General features: G+C 42.5%; 1 protein-coding gene across 1 annotated transcript in view; it reads left to right on the top strand.

The window, feature by feature from the left end:
* The window catches only part of LOC135195029 (serine-rich adhesin for platelets-like), a 155,544-nt gene extending 143,203 nt beyond the window's left edge, over positions 1–12,341 (top strand). Inside the window, exon 15 of the mRNA XM_064221342.1 lies at positions 11,339–12,341. Coding sequence (XP_064077412.1) covers positions 11,339–11,784 — 446 coding nt within the window. The 3' untranslated portion in view covers positions 11,785–12,341. The remainder of the gene's footprint in view (positions 1–11,338) is intronic.
* The last annotated feature ends 8,787 nt before the right edge of the window (positions 12,342–21,128 follow it).

Raw genomic sequence — 21,128 nt, 5'->3', positions numbered from 1 at the left:
CTTTTTTCTTTTTTTCCATCCCAGACCTTCCTCCACTCAGTGTCGGAGATCTTCCTCTTGATATCAACTGTAGTCTTCATATTTTTAGTGAACTTCCATACTCGACTCAGTAGCACCGTGCCGCCAATTAACTACTCAGTCCCAAATACAAGCAGTCCCTTGCTTATAACGTTCCTGTGTTACAATACTTTTCAGATATATTCATCGGGGACAAAAGGACTCCTTGTAGGACATTGGAGGCAGTCTTGCCATTTGCAGTAATGACTGGATATTTGTATATCAAATGCATAGATGTAGTAGTAGTTTCAACAAATAATGATTCTAATGTCTGTTTTGACAATTATTGTATGTAATGTAATTGTAGCAGCTGTCTTTTCAACCAGCTTGGCACTACTTTTCCTATACGTACTAGGGTTAGAGTGATTCTGCTTTCAAAATCTGTCAGAAGGATGTAGCTGGGAGCCTTTCAAACAGAATGAGTCTCTTTTTTTTTTTTTTTTTTTTTAAGGATTTTGTAGAAAAATGTCTTCTATTATAAAAACATTGTATTTTCCTCTAAAAGGGATTTTGACGAAGGAAAAATTATTTCTAGGGGAAGACCTATGTCGCCCGGTGAAAAGTTCCTGTAGCTGACTTTTCGAAGTATAAATAGATTCTAAATATACCAGAGAAAAAAGCTAGCATGGTATGCTGAGGTTACTACCCTCGCTCGAGCACCCAAAGGTGTCGGGTATAAAGTACAAGGCGAGTGGAAGCCACTATTCACAGGTTTTCTGCCAATTAGGAGATTCCTTTCCAAAATCCCTCTCACGGTAAGAGCCGTTGCAAAGGCTAGAGCCGTTGCAACGGTTACTCCTCCTTCCTCACTCTCGCTACTACTACCCGACTTGCTCGCCACCTGCATTCCTGGAATAGACACCCTAGCTTGGATTGGTTAAGGGTGGGGAAAGAAAAATAGAAGGGCTGGGTTCACCAGGCGACACAGGTCTTCCCCCAGAAATAGATTTTTCCTTCGTCAAAATCCCTTTTCTGGGTTCAACCTGTGTCTGCCGGTGAAAAGGTATCAGAGAATCCCCATCCAAGCTCAACGGATACCAAATAAATATATAATAAGGGGTTAATGAAACCTAAGGTTCATTTAAAGAATAATTTTTAATGCATAATGAGGTAGGAATTTACTTACTTACTAATTATACTAGGACTTAAACTATGGCTTAGAACTAGTAATAATAAAATAATATAATACAGTTTTAAAGCATGGTATCTGGAGAAATATACAGGGTATGTACAGGCAGATCCATAAAGCAATTATGGGCTCAACACTATATACATGTTCCAGTGGCAGGATGACAACCAAACCGTCACGACCCGGGGGAGAGAGGTTTGGTAGGGAATACGAGCGAGGCAGGTAGGAAGGAGAGAGTATTAAGGGGAAGGAAGTGACCAAAGGTTAAGGAAAGGATTTAGACAAGATTCATCATTCAGGGGAGACTATGCTCCCTGCAGCAACTGCTGGAAATTTAAGGGTCTCTAGGTTTCTTAGATAGTGGCGTTTAAAAACTGCTGTAGATTTCCAACCCTTATATTTCTTCAGGTCCTCGAAATTCATGTTGTGAAAGTAGTTAATGGAGGTAGCCACTGCTCGGATATCATGGACGTGTGGGACTGAATCCGGATTGGCCTGTTTAATAAAGTAGAGTATTTTTTGTCTAATACCTTTAAGAGAAATCGTACCACCTTTCTCTCTAATGATAAGGGGGTCTGAAGATTTTTCGGATGTTCTGGCTAAGAAGGATTTAAGGGTAGTGACAGGGCACAATGATGTGTCCTGTGTTATAGGGATGATTTTCCATGGAACCCATGTTTTGTGGGTCCTCATTTTTAGCCAAGAACCTCCAATCTGGGGATAGTAATACAGTGGTCCCCCCGTATTTGCGGGGGATGCGTACCAGACCCCCCCCGTGAATAGTTAGAATCCGCGAATGTTTGGAACCCCTATAAAAATGCTAAAAACAGCCTATTTTGTTAGTTACAACTCAAGAAAAACCCACTAAAAATGTTCCTACATGGTTTTTTTTAATAGTTTTATCACAAAAAGTGCATTTTATGATGAAATTCATCAAAAAAACCAGGAATTTGTGGATATTTATCATAGAAAAATACAGTGAATGCGTGAATTTTCCGCGAATAATCCAGGGAAACGTTCCCGAGAGAAATCCGCGAATGTGTGAGTCCGCGAATCTGGAGAACGCGAATACGGGGGGTCCACTGTACTTCCCCCGATGGGAGGAATTCTGTATGGTCTGGATTCCTAGAGAGAGCCGAGAGTTCAGATATTCTGGCACCTGAGGCCATGGCCATTAGGAATAAAGTTTTTCTAAGCTGGGTTATATAAGAGCATGACTCATTATTGGTGTCTGAGGCTAATTTGAGTATGTCATTAAAAAACTAAGAGACCGTATGAGGGCGGTCCGTTGGTCTCCGGCGGGCACATGCTCTTGGAATGGAGTAATGGAGTAGAAGTATGCATCTGACAAGTTAATATTAAAGCCAACCTGAAAAATCTTCTTTAAGGCTGACTTGATTGTTGTAATGGTACTAGCGGCTAGGCCTTTCTCAAATAGAGTTCTAAAGAACGAAATTGCCAGATTCGTGGCCATTTTATGAGCAGCTGAGTCTTTTAGAAATTTGGCCAACTTCTTGACTGCTGAATCATATTGCCTGAGCGTTGATTCTCTTTTATCTGATTCTATAAATAAAATGTTAAGTGGATTGATACTAGTGTCCTTTTGGGCTGCAAACTTCATGAAGTCCATAAAGTTAGGGCACTCAGAATTCTTGAGGAAGCTAACACAGGCTGAGTTTGTACTATCTGTGTCAGTTCTGGACGAGGGATCTAGAAGAAGTGGAAACCAGTTGCTCTTTGGCCAGTTGGGTGCCACTAATGCTACTTGTCCTGTGAAAGATCGTAGCTTGTGCAGGACCTTCATCAGAAGATTCTCCGGTGGAAATAGATAAATCTTCTGCCAATTGTTCCAGTCTATGGACATCGCATCTGTGGCGTAGTTTGTGGTTGGATTCTGTGGCGAGTAGGTCTACTTGAAGGTATGGGATTTGATTGCAAATCCACCAGAATGACTTCCTGTCCAGAGACCATTCTGACTCTAGCAGGGTTGTCCTGGAAAGTGCATCTGCAATAACATTCTTTACTCCTGCCAGGTGAGTTGCTGACAGGTGCCAATGATTTTTCGCTGCTAATGAAAATATTGCAATTAGCACGTGATTTAGATTGCCTGACCTGGAGCCGCCTCTGTTTATGCAATGTACCACCACTAGGCTGTCTGAGACTACTCTCACATGACTGTTCCTGGCCGGAGTTAGTCGTTTTAAGGTCAGGAAAACTGCCATGGCTTCTAGAACATTGATGTGGAACTGGCGGAACATATCCGTCCATATTCCCTGTACTTTCTTGTATTGTGAATATCCTCCCCAGCCGCTCAGTGACGCGTCTGTATGGATGGTTAGAGACAGCGGAGGGAATTGCAGTGGTACTGACTTGGCCAGATTTCTGTGTTTCGTCCATGGATGAAGCCTCTTTGTCAGAATAGGTGGAATTACTGAAATCTTGTCCCTGAGATTGATGTTGGCTCTCTTTCTCCAGACTCGATTGATGTCCTTCAATCTGGCTGTTAATAGGACGTCTGTTACTGACGGGAACTGTAGCGAACCCAGGATTCTCTCTGTACACCGAGATGCCTTTTTGATCTTGAGGAACTCTTTGTTATCTGCTGCTATCTCCTTGGCCTTCTTGGGTGGAAGAGATGGCTTGTGTCTTATTAGGTCCCATTGGATTCCCAACCATTGGAAGCGGGAAGCCGGAACCAGCCGAGATTTTTCCTTGTTTATCTGGAAGCCCAGAGATTCCAAGAATTCTATCACTTTGGCTGTCGATTTGCGGCACTCTTCGACGCTGGCTGCCCAAATGAGCCAGTCGTCTAGATAGGCTACTAACATAACCCCTTGAGTTCTTAGTTCTTGGACTATTGTCTCTCCTAGTTTGGTGAATATCCTGGGCGCAATGTAGAGCCCGAACGGCATGACTCTGAATGAGTAAGCCTTGTTTCCTAGCCTGAAGCCTAGGTATGGAGAGAAGTTCCTTGCTATTGGAACATGATAGTAAGCGTCTGTAAGATCTATAGAGGTGATGACGGCCCCACGGGGAAGTAAGGTCCGCACCTGCGAGACTGTCAACATGCGAAACTTGTCGCAATGAATGTATGAGTTGAGACGGGACAAGTCCAGAATCACTCTTCTTTTGTCTGAGTCCTTCTTTGGGACACTGAACAGACGTCCTTGAAATTTTAGTCCTTTCACTCTTTTTATGGCCTTCTTCTGTAGGAGATCTTTGGTATATTCTACAAGGTCCGCCGTTGGTATTTGATAAAATTTTATTGGCGGAGGGGTTCCTTTCTCCCATTTCCACCCCAGACCTTTGGAGACTATACTGTGGGCCCATGGACTGAAGGTCCAATGGTCCCGGAAGAGATTAATCTCCCTCCTACCTGCGGGCTCTCACTGATTGGCTGCAGGTCTGTTACCTCTACCTCCCTGGAAACCTCTACCCCTTGGTCCGCCTCGTAGCCGGGAGCCACCTCTGGCCCTGCTACTTCCCACATGCCTGCTGTAGCTGTGAAATGAATCCCTTGCTTCATAGGCCGGGTTAAAGGCTGGGGAAATTATAATAGCTGTGGAGGTTGAAGGCTGTTTGGCCGGCGGAGTTTGCAGTAAGACAAACTGCTGCTGCGGCTGAGCCTTCAATGTCGAAGGCTTACCAACTTGTGAGACAGGAACCGCTTGAACAACTGTTTGCAGACGGGAGGCCTGGTAAGGATTGAATCTCCTGGGTCTGGTTTGTTGTCCGGGGGTCTCAAACTTCCGTTTGAAGGGGAGTCCCCACCGGACCCGGAGGCTCTGGTTGGCTCTGGCTGCCTCTCGAGAGATGCTCTTAACCTCATCTTGCGGGAACAGGTTTTTTCCCCAGATTGAGGATTTTATTAGCCTATTAGGCTCATGCCTTATGGAGGTACCTGCCAGGACATACTTCCTGCAAGGTCCCCTTGCCATCCCAAAGTCGTAGAGGTCCGACTGGAAAGTCTGTAGTAGACTTTTCGTCATAACCTGGAACACCTGTTCGTCTCGGTATGTGGTAGCTAGCAACTCCGCCGTAGTGACGGAGTTGATAGATCTTCCTAATCTTGTCCTTGCTTCAAATTCCGCCTTGATTAAATGGTCCGAAATTTTAGGCAACCTCTCGGAGAATAAGTGGAAGCGCAATCCGGGTCCAGTTTACATGATGTAAACGTGGCCGGGGCTTCGATCCAGAACTCCCTACTTGCGGGGAAGAGAAGAGAGGTAGCCGCTGTCTCTTTTAGTACTGCTTGCAAAGTTAGTTCCGCTACCTTGTCTGTACAGGGCGACGGAACCTCGTCTGGGGTCACAAACATGGTGAAGGTACCCTTGTGTGGCGTCAACCTAGTGTTGACGCAGTCCCAGTCGGTGAGGGTGCGCGCCCAAATAGCTTGGGCTTGGTCCCTAGGGAAGATCACTGTCTCCTTCAGGACCTTGTCTACTCTAACTAGCGTGTGTTCCGCTAGTCTGACAAATCCGGGAAAAGGAAATTGGAGACCCACTGGGAAGAGCTCAAAGTCCTCCAACAGATGGGTTCCGCACCCTTCAATTGTTAACTTCCCATCCGAAAATGGGGCATGTAAAGCTAACTGCCACGGGTTGTTCTTATGAAATGGCGGTAGCTTTGATGCATCCGGCACTGACATAGCCAGCGCCGGGGATCCGGAGTGGAGAAATCCGGTCATCATATCTTCCAGGGGCCTGATCCTCTCGGCCACCAAAGATGTTATAGCCTGGCCGGAGATGTCAGAGCCCGAGGCGAGTCGTAACGACTCAAACCTCTCATCAACTGCTTCCCTAACCTTCGACATTAGAAGGTTAGCAAGCATCTCATGATCGAAACCAGACTCCGTCGCCTTGGATCTGGCGGACTTGGCTCTCGACCCCTTGGGGGGGAGAGAATCCTTGGCAGCAGGCGACTTAGCCGATGAAGTCGACGGCCGTGGGGGCCGGAGATGACTCAGTCGCCGCTGACAGAGCTGGTTTTGCTCCCTTTGGCAGGGATTTTGGTTTTACCGATTTGATCTTGGGAACGACCGAAAGCGATCCTTCCCAAGTACGGGTGGGCTTAGAGAAGCCCAGGAAAGAAGAGGAAGAAGAAGAAGGAGTAGGACTAAGGAGACTCCCTGCCTCACTTACCTCCTCAATGGTCATGGGTTCCATGTGGATGCTGATGGCCGCCACCTCTCCTGCCATCAAGTCCTCCTGCTCCTCCGGAAGGGGCATCGTCTCTGCCTGGATGTCTGCTCTTATAGGGGCGGCCACCTGCGCCGGAACAGACGTTGATGGGGACCCCTTGAACAGAAGGGAGCCCAGACTTTAGTCAAGTACATACGGCTGTCCTGGCGGCGCATTTCTCCCGAACCCGGAGACCCCAACATCTCAAATGAATCCTGGCGGTATGGCAGATGTCATCGGCAGTCTGTCAGAGAGGGGAACGAATTAACCTTCCACTCAGGGGATAATATTTGTTAAACTTTTCAGTTTATTATAATCAAATTTTTCATACCGATGATGTAGCAAAGATACTTACCTGCTCATCCGTGAGAAGGGACATCATCTCGTAGCAGATGGTGCACGCCTCCGGGTGCCAGACCATGTATCTGCCAAATTGCACCGCGCAGTTCGCATGAGAGTAGCACACCTCATGTCCACAAGTTTCGCCAAGGGAGGCGGAGCACCCTGGCGTCTGGCAACGTACCTTCTGTAAGCTGAAATCTCAAATGAGTACGTATCAGCCTCAGGGGAGAGTTGGTGCTAACTCTGGCGAGAACATGCAACTTAACCTAGATATTGGTTCAAGCCTTACTCACTAACAATTTCAACTCACTGAATGAATTATAGAAAAACTTTTAAGTATATCTGCCTGCTCCTGATGCCGTTCTTGGGGAGTAGATGTATGTCTGGTATGTGGGGTCTGAGATCCGCCGGACCGGAGAAGAGGAAGGACTTCATCTCTATTATGGTCGACCGAATCAGAAGGCTACATGTTATTCACTGCCTCCACCGGAGTGGAGAGCGCCCAAGAACAGGAACGGAGCTCCGGCAAGCTTAGAGCAACACTCCGGTAGTGGATGTGAGGGTGAGCCACTCTCCATCTGTACCCTTAAAGGTCCGGAGATGTCCATTAGTAAAGTCCTCAAAGCTTAGTCTACTCAATGTCTCGTCTCTCATTGTCCTAAGTAATGCCGGCAGCACAGACCGAAGCGGCGGATCAGGGGGAGATAATTCTCCTATCTAATCCTGCCTACCTCTATCGGGGGGAGCGTAACTCCTAATCTAGTCCGTAGTCGGGGGCGGACAACTGGAGTGATAGACCGTCGAGCGGCGGAGCTGTGCCATCCAGAGTGATGACCGCCAGCTGGCGTGGTACTAGACCGCTATGCCGGCGTATATATCCACTCGGAGACAAGGGGTTACATATAGACCAATAAGCCCCCTTCCCTTTCACCCCACTTTCCCTCCTCTCTCTCCCACGTGAGTAAAAACTCGAGTGGTCATTCATCAATAAGACTACTAGCACCGCGAGTTGCCAGGGTCCGGCAGAGCCAAGCTAGGTGGGGGGGGTCGTTCGTGTTTGCCTGGCCAGCGGCCCGATCAGAGATGGACACCTATTGGAGGTTGCGTAGCCTACCAATGCAGGGGTGGTAGTCCGACTGGGCCTGTGGCTCTTCATGGTTGGTACAGCAACCGATCAGTGATCGCTCTCGACTGGGGGGATATGGCCTACTACTAAAGATTGTACTAAAGGAGACTAGGCCAAGACGAAAACAAACCAGATCACTTATACAGACAATATATAATAATAATAATAATAGTACTATATAAAATTTAATAATGAGGTATCAAGGAAGAGTTGTATCTATGGTTAAGGAGATTACCCAGTATGGATCTAGCCTAACCCTCCAAGATCACTACGGAACCAGGCAGTTAGGCCAAATCTCCTCTTAAGACATCATAATGTGGACACTAGCCCTCGACCAAACCTACTAAATTCGAATTTTTTTTATTCAGGTCGGCAGGGAGGATAGGTCCAACAATGTGAAAGAATAGAGAGGTTCTCTATCCTTGATATCCTCCCCCCCTCTAGCACCATAGCACCAGCAGGGGGAGAGGCATAAAGGGTACAGGATTGGGACACCTAGCCTACCTTCCAAGCCCAACCTAGGCTTGGTCGGTTAAGCCAGGGGGGGCAAGCAACTCTTCCAACCTCTTCAGTGGTATTAAATCTACTTGCACATTTCACATCTATTTGGTTCGTATTAAACAGTAAACCATGCAAAACTCACACCGGGAGAGGGAGAAAGAAGGCTTCTTCTCTCCTGTCCCGTGATAAATGCGATAGGCTACTAGTAGCCTACCGATTTTACATGTACAGTATGTTAATATTATGTCGAGATAGGCTCAAACATGCTCTTGAGAAGCCCCGGGGTGGCGGTGTGTCTCATTATAACTAATCAACCTTTCTTTAAAACCTCAGTCTTTAAACCCCAGAGTACGTCATGAGCGCGTTAGGCCTCTCTATGAACCAATTCTAACTCTAATAATAATTAAGCACGTAATATAAGATACTTTTGATGATTGTATGAATAAAATTTTTTTATCTGTGTTAAATTTAAAAGGAAGTTAATGTGTACCAGAACTCCACGCGTTCTGATGATGCTCCCGAAATGGCGGACAACTAATCAACCTTTCTTTAAAACCTCAGTCTTTAAACCCCAGAGTACGTCATGAGCGCATTAGGCCTCTCTACGAACCAATTCTAACTCGAATAATAATTAAGCACGTAATATAAGATACTTTTGATGATTGTATGAATAAAATTTTTTTATCTGTGTTAAATTTAAAAGGAAGTTAATGTGTACCAGAACTCCACGCGTTCTGATGATGCTCCCGAAATGGCGGACACGCCAACAGCCCCCAATACATTTCTAAGGGGCCGAAGACCAATTCAGGAAGCCCCGCAACTGTATAAGAAGGAGGAAGTTCTGAAGATGCCATCGCTAAAGTGGAGAAAACACGGAAGCAACAAAAAATGCGTGCACTGGGTACAATGTCGAAATACAAGAATGCAGGTGGCGCGCGAGTCGGATAGTAGTAGCGAGAGCAAGGAAGGAGGAGTAACCGTTGCAACGGCCCTAGTCTTTGCAACGGCTCTTACCATGAGAGGGATTTTGGAAAGGAATCTTCTAATTGGCAGAAAACCTGTGAATAGTGGCTTCCACTCGCCTTGTACTTTATACCCGAAACCCTTTGGGTGCTCGCGTGAGGGTAATTACCTCAGCATACCATGCTAGCTTTTTTCTCTGGTATATTTAGAATCTATTTATACTTGGAAAAGTCAGCTACAGGAACTTTTCACCGGCAGACACAGGTCGAACCCAGAAATATGGTTCATCAATATTTATAAATATGAAATATTTTGCATTTGCCTTTGGCCAATGTACTGCTGGCAAGAAAAGTGATGATACACTTCTCATTGGCTTTTGTTTATCGAATTTCAATTTTATTTTATTTTTTTTACAGATAACCCGTAATCTCAGTAAATTTGCTTTAGAATAGGAAAATACAGTACAAATTATATCAAATACGTATTAAGTCTGCAAAACAAAAATGTTCTGGTACTTAAAAACACCATGCATGTCCGAAGTAACTGGAATTTCTCAGATGGATTCATTCATAGAGATCTGGAAGATGGTGTGTGGATTAGCTGATTGTGTTACTCCATATCACAACGACAATATTTACACGTTTTTATGAACAGGATTATTATTGCATCATCATAAGCAGTAATGGTAATTGTTTTAGTTTCCTACAAATTTATGGTTTTATTTCAAAGTGTTTAAAGTTAGTTGACGTCAGTGGCAGTCAGTGTTGTGATGGCTAAGGTAGGTTGAACAAACATAGTTAAATCCCCAAGACTATGTTCTATGATGTGAGGAGGAGCCCGAGTACTTCAGGTAGTCACTAGATAATGGCGTAAAGGCTTTCTCACTTTGGTCACATGGATCGAATGCTAGTAGCTGTTTACAAAGCTACTGTTATTAAAAGGAAATCTTTATCATTATCAAGGTTAAATTACCCTGTGAATCTGAAGATTTTCTAGCCCTGCTCCCATTACAAGCAGTTCAGAGTTAGCAAACACAGCTAACCGCTACATTACTTTGCTGTGAGACTGAAAGATCTCCCAATACATGAGGATTTTCCATGATTTAAAACTTTGATTGCCTATGCAGTAGATATTGAGTTATTTACACAGCTTTTTTGTGAATTACTTGTGGATAGCTTTTTTGTGAATTACTTGTGGATGAAAATTGATTTTCAAAAATAGAGACTATACTAGTATCAAGAAATCAAAAATTACTAGCCTTTTCCTATCACAATTGCACCATCAGTACTATAATTCTCTCTCTCTCTCTCTCTCTCTCTCTCTCTCTCTCTCTCTCTCTCTCTCTCTCTCTCTCTCTCTCTCTCTCTCTCTCTCTCTCTCTCTCTCTCCACTTCTAGAAAAATATTTTAAAATATATTATTACTCAATCTCTCTCAAAGAAAATATAATGAATTGAGTATTTCTATAGTTAGGCCTATGTTTTTTTTCCTTTCTCCCTCTCTCTTTCATCATAATATTGCATTCACGCCTGTATTACTCCTCATGATTTCCATTGGATATTGCCCAAAGATTAAAAAAAAAAATTCTCATTATTTTGGATTTTGTTTGTAATTACACATGAATTTCTCCTCATTTGAGTAAGGTTTCATGGTATTTTTTAAAAGAAGGATGATTGATTTTCTACTCTGAACTGACATTACCAAGCTAACTTTAATGAATAATATAGAGGTAGTTACTGCATTCAAGTATAAATGGTTAGGGGACTTATACAGAATCTTTATGGTTTAAAGTTACTGGACTAGAAAGCAACAAACAAGATTACATTAAAGCTCTGCCCCCTTTCTAGTGTTGCCATGTGTGGCATTACGTATTGAGCAAAATGTGTCCGATGTTTAAGAAAGCTGTATCTTCACTTTTCTTGCATATAGTACTTGGATTGGTAGATTGTATGGTTTTAGTATTAAAGTTAGAGGACATTTTTTTGTTTGAAATAATTAGATACTAAGGGTAAGTTTTGGTAATGTTAATTTCCATTTTCAGGCCTTTTAGCATCTGCTACACAACCGCCGAAGGTTCTGGACTCCTCAATTTTGGGAGCACTGAATATGGACAATTTAGACTGTGGAACCGAGTCGGGGAACAGGGGTGTTGTTAGTAACGTTCTTGAAGGAATATCGAGTGTTGAAATTTCTGGCTTTCCAGCTTTAGATACGTCTACACCATCGCCACCGCCTTCTCCATCTCGCCTTCTTCAGCAGGGTGATAACCAGTGGCTGAATAATGAAGTTAATGATTTCTCTCTTTCAAGTTTTCTTGGTCACTTTGATTCCCCTATTAAGGGGTCAACATCGCGTGGGGCTTCTCAGTCCAACCCATCTGAACTACCTATGCCTAGTCTGGTAACTGTATACAATGAAAACAGTGTTGACTTTACTGCCAAATTTGCAGAAATGAAAGCTAAAGCATCACACACATACAAAAACTGAGGTATTCTTGTGTAAATCTTTGGAAAAAATATGCAATACGAATATGTAGATAGCAGTCTCCAATTGTATATTTTGTACATAAAAAGCAGATTTATATCTCACCATAAATGAATATGGTTCACAATTTTTTACAGGATGTTAGAAAGTTTTATTTGAAGTTTTATGCATCAAAAGTAGTGATTATTTTTGTAAATTTTGTTGGTAAAATTTTTATAGACTAAATTCGAAAGGATAACAACATAGACATTATGTTTGTAAGGACAGTAAACAGAGCACCATTGTGTTGATAATATGTGTTGTCTGAGTAAGCTAGATTCCAAAGATGTTTTTGATTTTGATGTTGTGAGGTAATTCCAAAATGAAATCACCATGGCTTTAAATGAAAAAGAATAATGCAGCTCTTCACAATTTCTTTTTACATTAATACAGATTATTTCCTAATTAAAAATTTTTTGTACCTTTTTTGTTGCATGTTTTGTATAAAAAAATTTTATGGAAAAAATTTATTTTTATTTTCTTTCAGTATGTATTTAATATAGTCAAATTTTCAAACACTATTTTTTCTGTATTCAATACTCCCCTGATAATTTGAGTTTTTAATATTTTGAAAGATTTTATGGTATGATTTTTCCTTTTTAGGATTTCACATTTTGCACTAACTCTCTGAAGATGTGTACTCGTGAAGAAATGGTAAGAAAAATGGGGCTATTAAAGAGTGGAATATCTAATTGTTAGCAAAATGTTTGCTTCGTTGCATAGGTACCATATCAATTGAAAGTGTTGCTAATTATACAATTGCTTTGCAAGGGAGAAAATGTGACTTGAGAAATAATTTTTGCTGTTGTCAACCTACTGCCAGATAGAATATTTTTAAGGATAACATTTGGTAATGACAACAACAGAAAGGATTGGCGAGTACATAACAGAAATAAGTATTTGGCAAAATTTAAAATTTTACATCAGCATATAGCCACACATGATAGTTAACATTTTCAAAATGAGTTTTATGTTTTCAGTTGAAAATTGTCATTCTAATGCTGGTTGTCTTGTTTATTGAATATTTTGCAGGTAGAAGTACTGTATAGGAGGAAATTTTACTCAAAGTTAATGCAGACTTTAGAATGACAATTATTTAGTGCTTTCTTATCACATCAACAGTTTGCTAATAGCCTGTTCCACGTGGAGTTACATTTTGGCAGGTAGGTTCATATACAGTTGTATGTGTGAATAATGGGGCCAGTAGAAATGAAGCCCAAGTCCTATTCAAGAAATTAGGTTTTATTTAGGTTATAGAGTACCTTCTCCAAATTTAGCTTTTGAGATGAGTAATCAAGTTTTGACATTGATTTCAAATGCATTATTGATGTAGTTTCAAGGATTGTGGTAAGGTATTTTTATGCAATCTGAAATGGACTGTCATCTTGTTGTACTCACTTTCACTTTGTAGTCATACAGGAAAATATGGAACAGTAAGCCATGATATAGTGTTGATGAAAACTACACACAAGAAAAAAAGTTTTTAGCATTTCATGTGACATATTTCTTTTGTAAGGGGTTCAGAGGCTCTCATGAGAATATTATCCTTAAGGTAAAAAGCTTAAAAAAACTTTTACAGGGGTCAGATTATGCATTACTTAGTAATTTATGTTTTTACAAGTAGCACTAGTACTGTATTTCAGTACAGTGTTCGACAACTGTTCATGCTTGCTGATACATAGAAACTGGAGTGTTCAAATATTTGATACCACCATATGTGTGTGGATTTGTGTTCATTTGAATTCCAAGCTTTTGTTTTTACTAATGCCATAATGCCTGGTCAAAGGTAGTAAACAGAACATTTGAATCTTAGTTATTTAGTTATGAATTATACAATAGTTATTATAATACTGTGACTAATCTTTGAGCAGAACATACTAGGTTAGGCCAATGAGTATGTGATGTGTATACAGCTTTCCTTCAATAGTATGATCCGAGGAAAAATGTGGAAATGTTAAGGTCATTGAAGGGGCAAACCAGGGCCTTGAATCTCTGACATTGGAATGGTGTGGGATTATACCAGTCATCGGGTTCAATGACTTGAGCTTTTTTGGGTACCATGGCACCATGTCTGGAGTTTCCAGCTTCAGAGATGTTAAGATACCTTTTCTACCAGATAAATAGTCTAGACTTTTGGAGACTTGATCAGATTTTGAAGCAATTCTCAGATACCAGATTTTAGAGTGGCCAAGATTGCTGATGGTTTTTCCATTTTGTAGATTCTGATGTCAGTAAAGGGGACATCATTCATACTTTTTCGTTTTTGGAAAGTTGGTGTCAAGAAGACTGAAGATCCAGTTGCTGTAACCACAATTTGCCAAGGAGAAGCACCAGTGATAGCTAAGACTACTGGATTGGTATATATAAACAAAAGGCCTTGTCACCGGTAGACCTGACACTGGCCTCTATATATGATGTCATGTTGAGGAAGAACACACATCCTGATGAAGACAGGAAATGTCCAGCTGGTATACTGAACTCTTAATTCAGCATTGAAGTTGGCAGGTTTCATGTAAATTGGAATTCAGAATAGCACCTAAGAAGATAGTGATGTAGCAAATGAGTTTGAGCCAGGATGTATCCATTATTTCAAACATATACCGTACCATAAATTAGGGCATACAAGTTGCCTATTCGAACTTGGAAAAATCTTTCCAAGACTAGGATTTATGTTAGGGGATAAAATGTAAACCTTTTCCCTGAGTTGTAAACACATGGGGCAGCACTCTTAACAATCACTGTGCACCACTTGACATACCTCCAGCAGTTGCCAAAATACATCCAACTCCATTTAGGCAAGTTTTAGCCTACTGGTGGCCTACCATATGTTTTGTTGGAGAGTCTAACTTAGAATTTTGAGCAAAAAATCTTGAGGTCCCCTTGTGTGTCACAGTTTGCTGTATATAAACAGTATTGATCATGTAGCAACCCCCAGTTACAATAGTCCTTGCAAGTATGTTACCTTGAACATTGAAATATTGTAGTTGTGAGTTGCTGGAACATAATAGGTGTATTGTTGATAGTCAGCAAATCCAGTTGTTTGTCTGTCATGTCTCTTCCAGAAGTAGATGCTTGAAAATGCAGTAAAATCCCATGTAATATTTTGATATTCATACATCCAGGAAACAAATTTTGCAGGACTATATATAGGAACCTGGGCTTGGGACCAAATAGCTGCTTAAGGCCTTTGTTGAACTCACCTTCACAACCTCTCTCACACCACAGAACAAGTGTGTCACCGTGAATAGTAAGAACAGTAAAAACATTGGAACAATAATGGTTTGTAGTTGACATGGACACAAAAAAATTTAATAAAGTTTGACTCACCCAAGCTGAAAGGTTAAGTGGGCTTTTTTTATGAATATTGTCTGTTTGTCTGTAACTATACGTTAGTCTGTCTGATACAAACTTATCACATTTTTCTTACTAGAAACACTGGATCAACTTCAATCATAGTACTTCCACAAAGCATCCTTGAGTATAGGAAGTTCAAGTTTGTTCAAATCAGGACCTTGCTTTCTTTCTGGAGAATGAAATTAGTAAATAAAAAAAAGGTAGGTCATTTAGAAGTCTTCCTCTCTGGAAGTTACAAAATCCGTGGAAGTTACAAAAAATATTTGAAAAGCATCTTTGTATTATGCAGATTCAGTTGTATTTAAACTATGGCTCTTGGTGTCAGGGGAGGGCCACAATGGGATTGCAAGTTGGAATACCTGCCTATTTCGTTAGGTAAAACTCAAGAAAAATCCACTATAAATGTTTATACCTGTTATTTTTTAATAGTTTTATTACAAAAAGTGCATTTTATGATGAAATTGATAAAAAGCCTGGAATTTGTGGAGATTTCTTATAGAAAAATACCACTAATATGTGAATTTCCCATGAATAATGGGGGTATATGTTCCAGAGAGAAATCCGCGAATGCGTGAGTCCGTGAATCTGGAGTCTGCGAATGTTGGGGTTCACCGTAATCATCCTTGAATAGTGTGAATTCAAGTTTCCGCAACCAGGAGCCATGTTGGTTTTGCAATAAGGTAGAAAGTTTTCAGAGGAAAAATTATAATCTCTGATTAATCAAGTGCTTGACAATGAAACAAGATGGCTCAGATAATTATTGTAGTCCATGCAGCTCCTCATTAGCTTATCAGAGTTGAAAGCTGATGTGCAAGTCTCTGGAAAGGTTATGCAGCATAAACTTGCATACTTTTCAATTTTACCGAAACCTCTTGAATTAACGAGCCTAAGAAGAGCCTTTATTAGGCTTAGGTCTGGATAAATGAATCCTTTATAATAATAGATTATTATCAACCAAAATTAGCACCAAACATCCTTGACATGGCACTAAAGTTTTACATATGTAAAACTTAAGCAAAATCATTTAAGAACAACTAGTCATACAGATGCTTAAACTATGGCTGCAGAGACCTCAGTGGGCCCACAACGGAAACCCAAAAGTTCAAATAGGAATTTATTGGCTATACTTGGTCATATACTTGCAAGTGTAGGAAGGTAGCTCAAGTGAGCTCTTGTCCTCTTTAAGTATTGAATGGCCAAAAAGTCCTACAATACTTGGCTTGACAGCCTAAATTTTTTATTAATATGTGTGTGTTATAGAGCAAAATGTTTAATGAAGGTAGGATTAGTTCCTCTGACTTGGAAAGTTTTAGTCCATTATTTTGCTACAGTTACGTTCATAACTTTAATGCTTGGTGTACCACCTTTGACGGAAGGCAATGGCATTTAAAAAAAATGGTGATATTTTATTAATATTTGCTTTTGTTGTGAATTTAAGCATTTTACTTGAATTATGGTTGCAGAGTATTTTCATGCTTTGAGTATTGTCTGATTTATGTGTACAAGAGATTAAAGTTATCTTTTACTTGCTAGTTGTTCATTTTCAAATTTTATTTGCTAGTTAAGGGACTCCTCATCTGCCTGAGAGGTGGCAGCTAGTTTTTTTTGTAATTTTGTATTTTGTTCATGAAACTTACCTGACATATATATATATATAGCTGTATTTTCTGAAGTCCGACAGAATTTAAAAATTCGCGGCACACGCAGTGGGCGGCCAGGTGGTAGTACCCATTCCCGCCGCTGGGAGGCGGATATCAGGAACTATTCCCATTTTCTATTCATATTTTTTCTGTCGCCGGTCGGTAAACAACTGTTTACAGACCTCCGCCTAGGATTTTGAAACTTCATTAGCCGCTTAAGTATCCTAATTATTCTTTCGATTATTGACTTGGATTTGTGGCTAGGCATACGCTATCGTAAATTTTTTCATTGCATTTGATGTCTGAAGCTAGTTAGCCTAGTTTCAGACTTTGTTGTCTGCATGGGGTAAGGTGAGGCTACCGGAACTTTCGGTAGACACTCGCTTAGTATATATGACGTTTACATGTTTTCTTTGCATAAGTTCAATGTAATTAGTGTAATGTGTGACTGATTACGGAAGAAGGAGGATTCATGTACGCATTTTAGAGCGTGTTAGAATCAGGAGTTGTTCATACACGAAACAAACCTTCGGTCTTAACATTAGGATTTACTAGCGCCAAGCTGGAAACCGGTAGAATTAAAATTACACTTGTGAGATCCAGGGACTAATGGCATCTATACCAGGTCACGGGGCATGTATACCCAGAATGCCCACGGCTACCTGTGACCCATCAGTTATTTTCCTACCGCCTTTAAGATAAGACGTGTTACTGTCTATCTCATTTAAAGCCGGTTTTTCAGTTTTGCCCCGTTCTTTATCCATTTCATTTTTTTATTTTTCATTCCTTTTCTTTCTCCAAGTGTGATCAGTGTGTGGTAAGAGTGTATACGTGGTATGATGGAGAATTTTGCCTCAACATCGGGATCGTCTACCGCTTCGAAGAGGAGACAAGGAAATGCCCAGGAGTCAGTGGCTTCCCTTGTTCTAGGTTTCCTAACCTCGGTGTCGACGGATCCTCATCCAACGTGTAGTAGGTGCAGGGAAAACGTATGTACGGTTTCTAATCCGTGTTCTGTTTGTCGCGGTTGGTCGGTGGAACAGTGGAAGAAGTTCTATGGGAAAAGCCAATACAAAAGAAGGGGGTGACGCCATCTTTGGATGACCAAACCTTTACCGGCTTCTTTTGTATCGGTAATAAACCAGGCTGCTCCATATGTTTCTCCACCTGCTTTTGAATTGTCTCATACCCCTTCGTTTCTCCTAGCGGTTCTGTATCGGAAACGTCAGGAGGGGCCTTGGGTAATTTTATGAATAATTTGCACTCTCCTTTGTTCCCAGCAAGTAGAGGGGGAGATCCGCCATCTTTGTTCCAAGGCTCCTGCTACGCAAGCGCATAGGTTAGATGGTACGTGGTCAGCGCTAGGCCTACCAGGCCGTACCAACCTTGGATGGTCTGCTTGCGCATTATATGAACGTCACGGTTCCAGCAGGGTCCGGCAGCGCTGAATGTTCCTCATCCCCCGGGCTTGCAACAATTTTAATGGGAATTAATGCCGCTGCTTCTCCATCCCACTCAGTATTTACAGCGATGCAGAACGTGGGAGGTAATTTGGCAGCAAACGTGCGGTTACCAGCAGAAACCTCTCAGTCTCTCCCTACGAGAGCGATGACGTCACAACATACGTCACACTCTGAGATGGCAGGCGTGATGACGTCACAGACCGATTCTCGGCCTTTTTCGCTGCACCCAGACGCTAATACGCCTTCTGATCCGTCAAAATGGCAAACTGTAATGCAGAAGTTACAGGATTATGAGGGAGAGAATGAATAAGAGAGACAAAAAGAAAAAGTGTGATTCGCCTTCTTCGTCTTCTTCCTCTAGTTCGGCGTCATCGCTAAGTCCGATAACGTCACGGCGAGCGCCAGTCAAGCGTTTGGAGGAGGATTCGGGAGTTCCTAGCGGATCCTCGGGCCAAGAGGAGAAGAATCAATTCTTCCTCTCCTTCGGACGAAGACTGTCATTTCCAAGTCAGCAAGAAGGTCGGAAAATCAGTGGCTATTAAGCACAAGGTTGCCAGACGAAGCCGTTCGCAAGAGTCCGAACAAGCGAGAGAGGTGACGGCCGGCGAGCTAGCGGCCGAGGCGGAGTTGCCAGTTCGGATCGCAAAAACTGCGATAACCTCTGGTAAAATCGACGTTGGCGGCGAAAGGTGCAGCAGAGGATGGAATGCAGGTCCCAGTTTCGCCCGTAAGGGCCGTTCAAAATACGTACGAAGGACGATAAGGCTCCTATTAAAAAGTACAAAAAATAGAGAGTTTGGCAACCTCGGCGGATACGTTCGTGGAAGGCAGTGTCCGTCTGGATAGAAGGCCGAGGCCGGCTCGCCGACGCTCGAAAACGTTGCCAATGCTAATAAAGACGAACTTACCTCTGTCTTAAGGGAGCCTTCATCTTGGAGATCTAGACGAGATTCTCGCTCTAGATCCGTGAGCAGAGAAAGAGTGAGACGTTTCTCGTTCCCCCTGCTGACTATCTGGGATCGAGCCAACAGCGGCCAGCAAAGATCAAAGAGGCCGCGGCCGTAGGGGCAGGCGGCCGTGGAATTCCGGGCCGTCTGTCAGAAGATAGAGGCGAGACAACATCTCTCGTGACGGAGAGTGGTACACTAGAGCCGGAGGAAGGAGAAAACCAAGAGTCTGGCCTCGTATGCAGAGGTTATTGATTTGATTCGTCAATTCAATAGCCTTTCGGAGAAGACAGAAACACCGGCCAGTATGCTTCCTCCTGGAATTGACATGGCGTTTGGACTAAAGAGGGATACCAAGGTGTCGTATGAATTGCCTTGTTCGAGTCATGCGGAATCGGTCTTGCAACACGTAAACGCAAAGATTGCAGGGAGGGATAATTCCTTAAGATCTAATAGATCATTTAAATTTATTCCCCCTCCAAATGATAAAGCAAAGGAAATATTATACGACACCGAAGGTCCCTTTGCTGTCTAGACAAATGAACCCTAATGTTTGTTTTAAGGTTAAGGCCTGGATTAACCTTGGATCAGGTTTAAAATGGAGTGCCCTTCGATGACGTACCAAGAGGCTGCCACGTTAGAAGCAACAGCTTCTTCTGTCTTTCAGGCTGCGTCCTGGTTAGAAACCTTTGGTCAACAGCAGTGGCGAAAATTGCATCCTCGGAAGCCAAACAAGGAAAAAGTAGTAGATGACAAACCATTGTTTCATTAGATTACTACAGTCAGGGTCCAAGGCGATTGCGTAAAACCTGACAAACGTAAGTGCCAATGTTTGGGCAAATATCCTGCTAATGAGGAGAGATGCAGCATTGGCATAGACTAAGCCGCAATGTGGATTTGGATTCCCTGTTAGCAATGAGGAATGGGGATATCTTGGAATCGCAACTACTGTTGCCAGAGTCATACTGGAAGAAGCGATAGATAGAAGAAGGATGGACACTAACGATAGGTTGGTGCAACAGGCAGTTAGGAAAAACCTCTAACAGTCAAACTATTCCTTTGGAGGGAAGACAACAGCAGATGTCTCGAAAGAAGAAACAGTGAGACATAGCATCCCTAATAGAGTCACAAGACCCTCTTCCCCAAAGAGGATAACTCATCGGCCCTTTCACATAGAAACAACGAGGAAAGGGGCAATAGGGGAAGGGGGAGAGGCTCAAGAAGATAGGATGGGCGCCTCCCATCACTCGGCCACACCAGTGGGGGTTGCCTGGCAAATCACTGGAAGGTGTGGCAGGAACTAGGGGCAGAGCAGTGGGTGGTGGATGTTTCTCAGGATCGGGTATTTGATTCCGTTCGAGGTAACCCCGCCCCTGACAGATCAACCATTACCCCACGTCACTTATGCCACAAAATCTCAGAAGGCCACTATTCTGCAGGACGAAGTGAAGAAGATGATGGAAAAAGAAGCTGTGCAACAAGTATGCAGTCCGACAAAAGGCTTCTACAGCAGGATTTTCCTGTACCAGCCCAAAGCCAACGGGGAGTGGAGGACAGTAATAGACCTGTCAACACTGAATCTGTTTTATAAGGAAAAACCAGTTTCAAGATGGAAACTCCGAAAACGGTTCTACAAGCAGTCAGAATCGAGACTTTATGCCGACAGTCGATCTAAAGGACGCACACTTTCAGATACCAGTCCATCAGTCTTCAAGGAAATTTCTCCGCTTCAGTCTTGCAGGGGAAAGCTTTCGAGTTCAAGGTCCTGTGCTTCGGATGACAACGTCTCCTCAAGTTTTTACAAGAGTGTTCACCCTCGTGTCGGCATGGGCGCACGCTCAGGGGATTTCAGGCTGATAAGATATCTGGACGATTGGCTGGTGATAGCAAAGTCCAGGGAGAAA

The sequence above is a fragment of the Macrobrachium nipponense genome, chromosome 15 (assembly GCF_015104395.2).
Source record: "Macrobrachium nipponense isolate FS-2020 chromosome 15, ASM1510439v2, whole genome shotgun sequence".
In the NCBI taxonomy this organism is placed as follows: domain Eukaryota; kingdom Metazoa; phylum Arthropoda; class Malacostraca; order Decapoda; family Palaemonidae; genus Macrobrachium; species Macrobrachium nipponense.
Note: the sequence above shows the minus strand (reverse complement) of the source record. Positions and strands in the feature narration are given on the sequence as shown.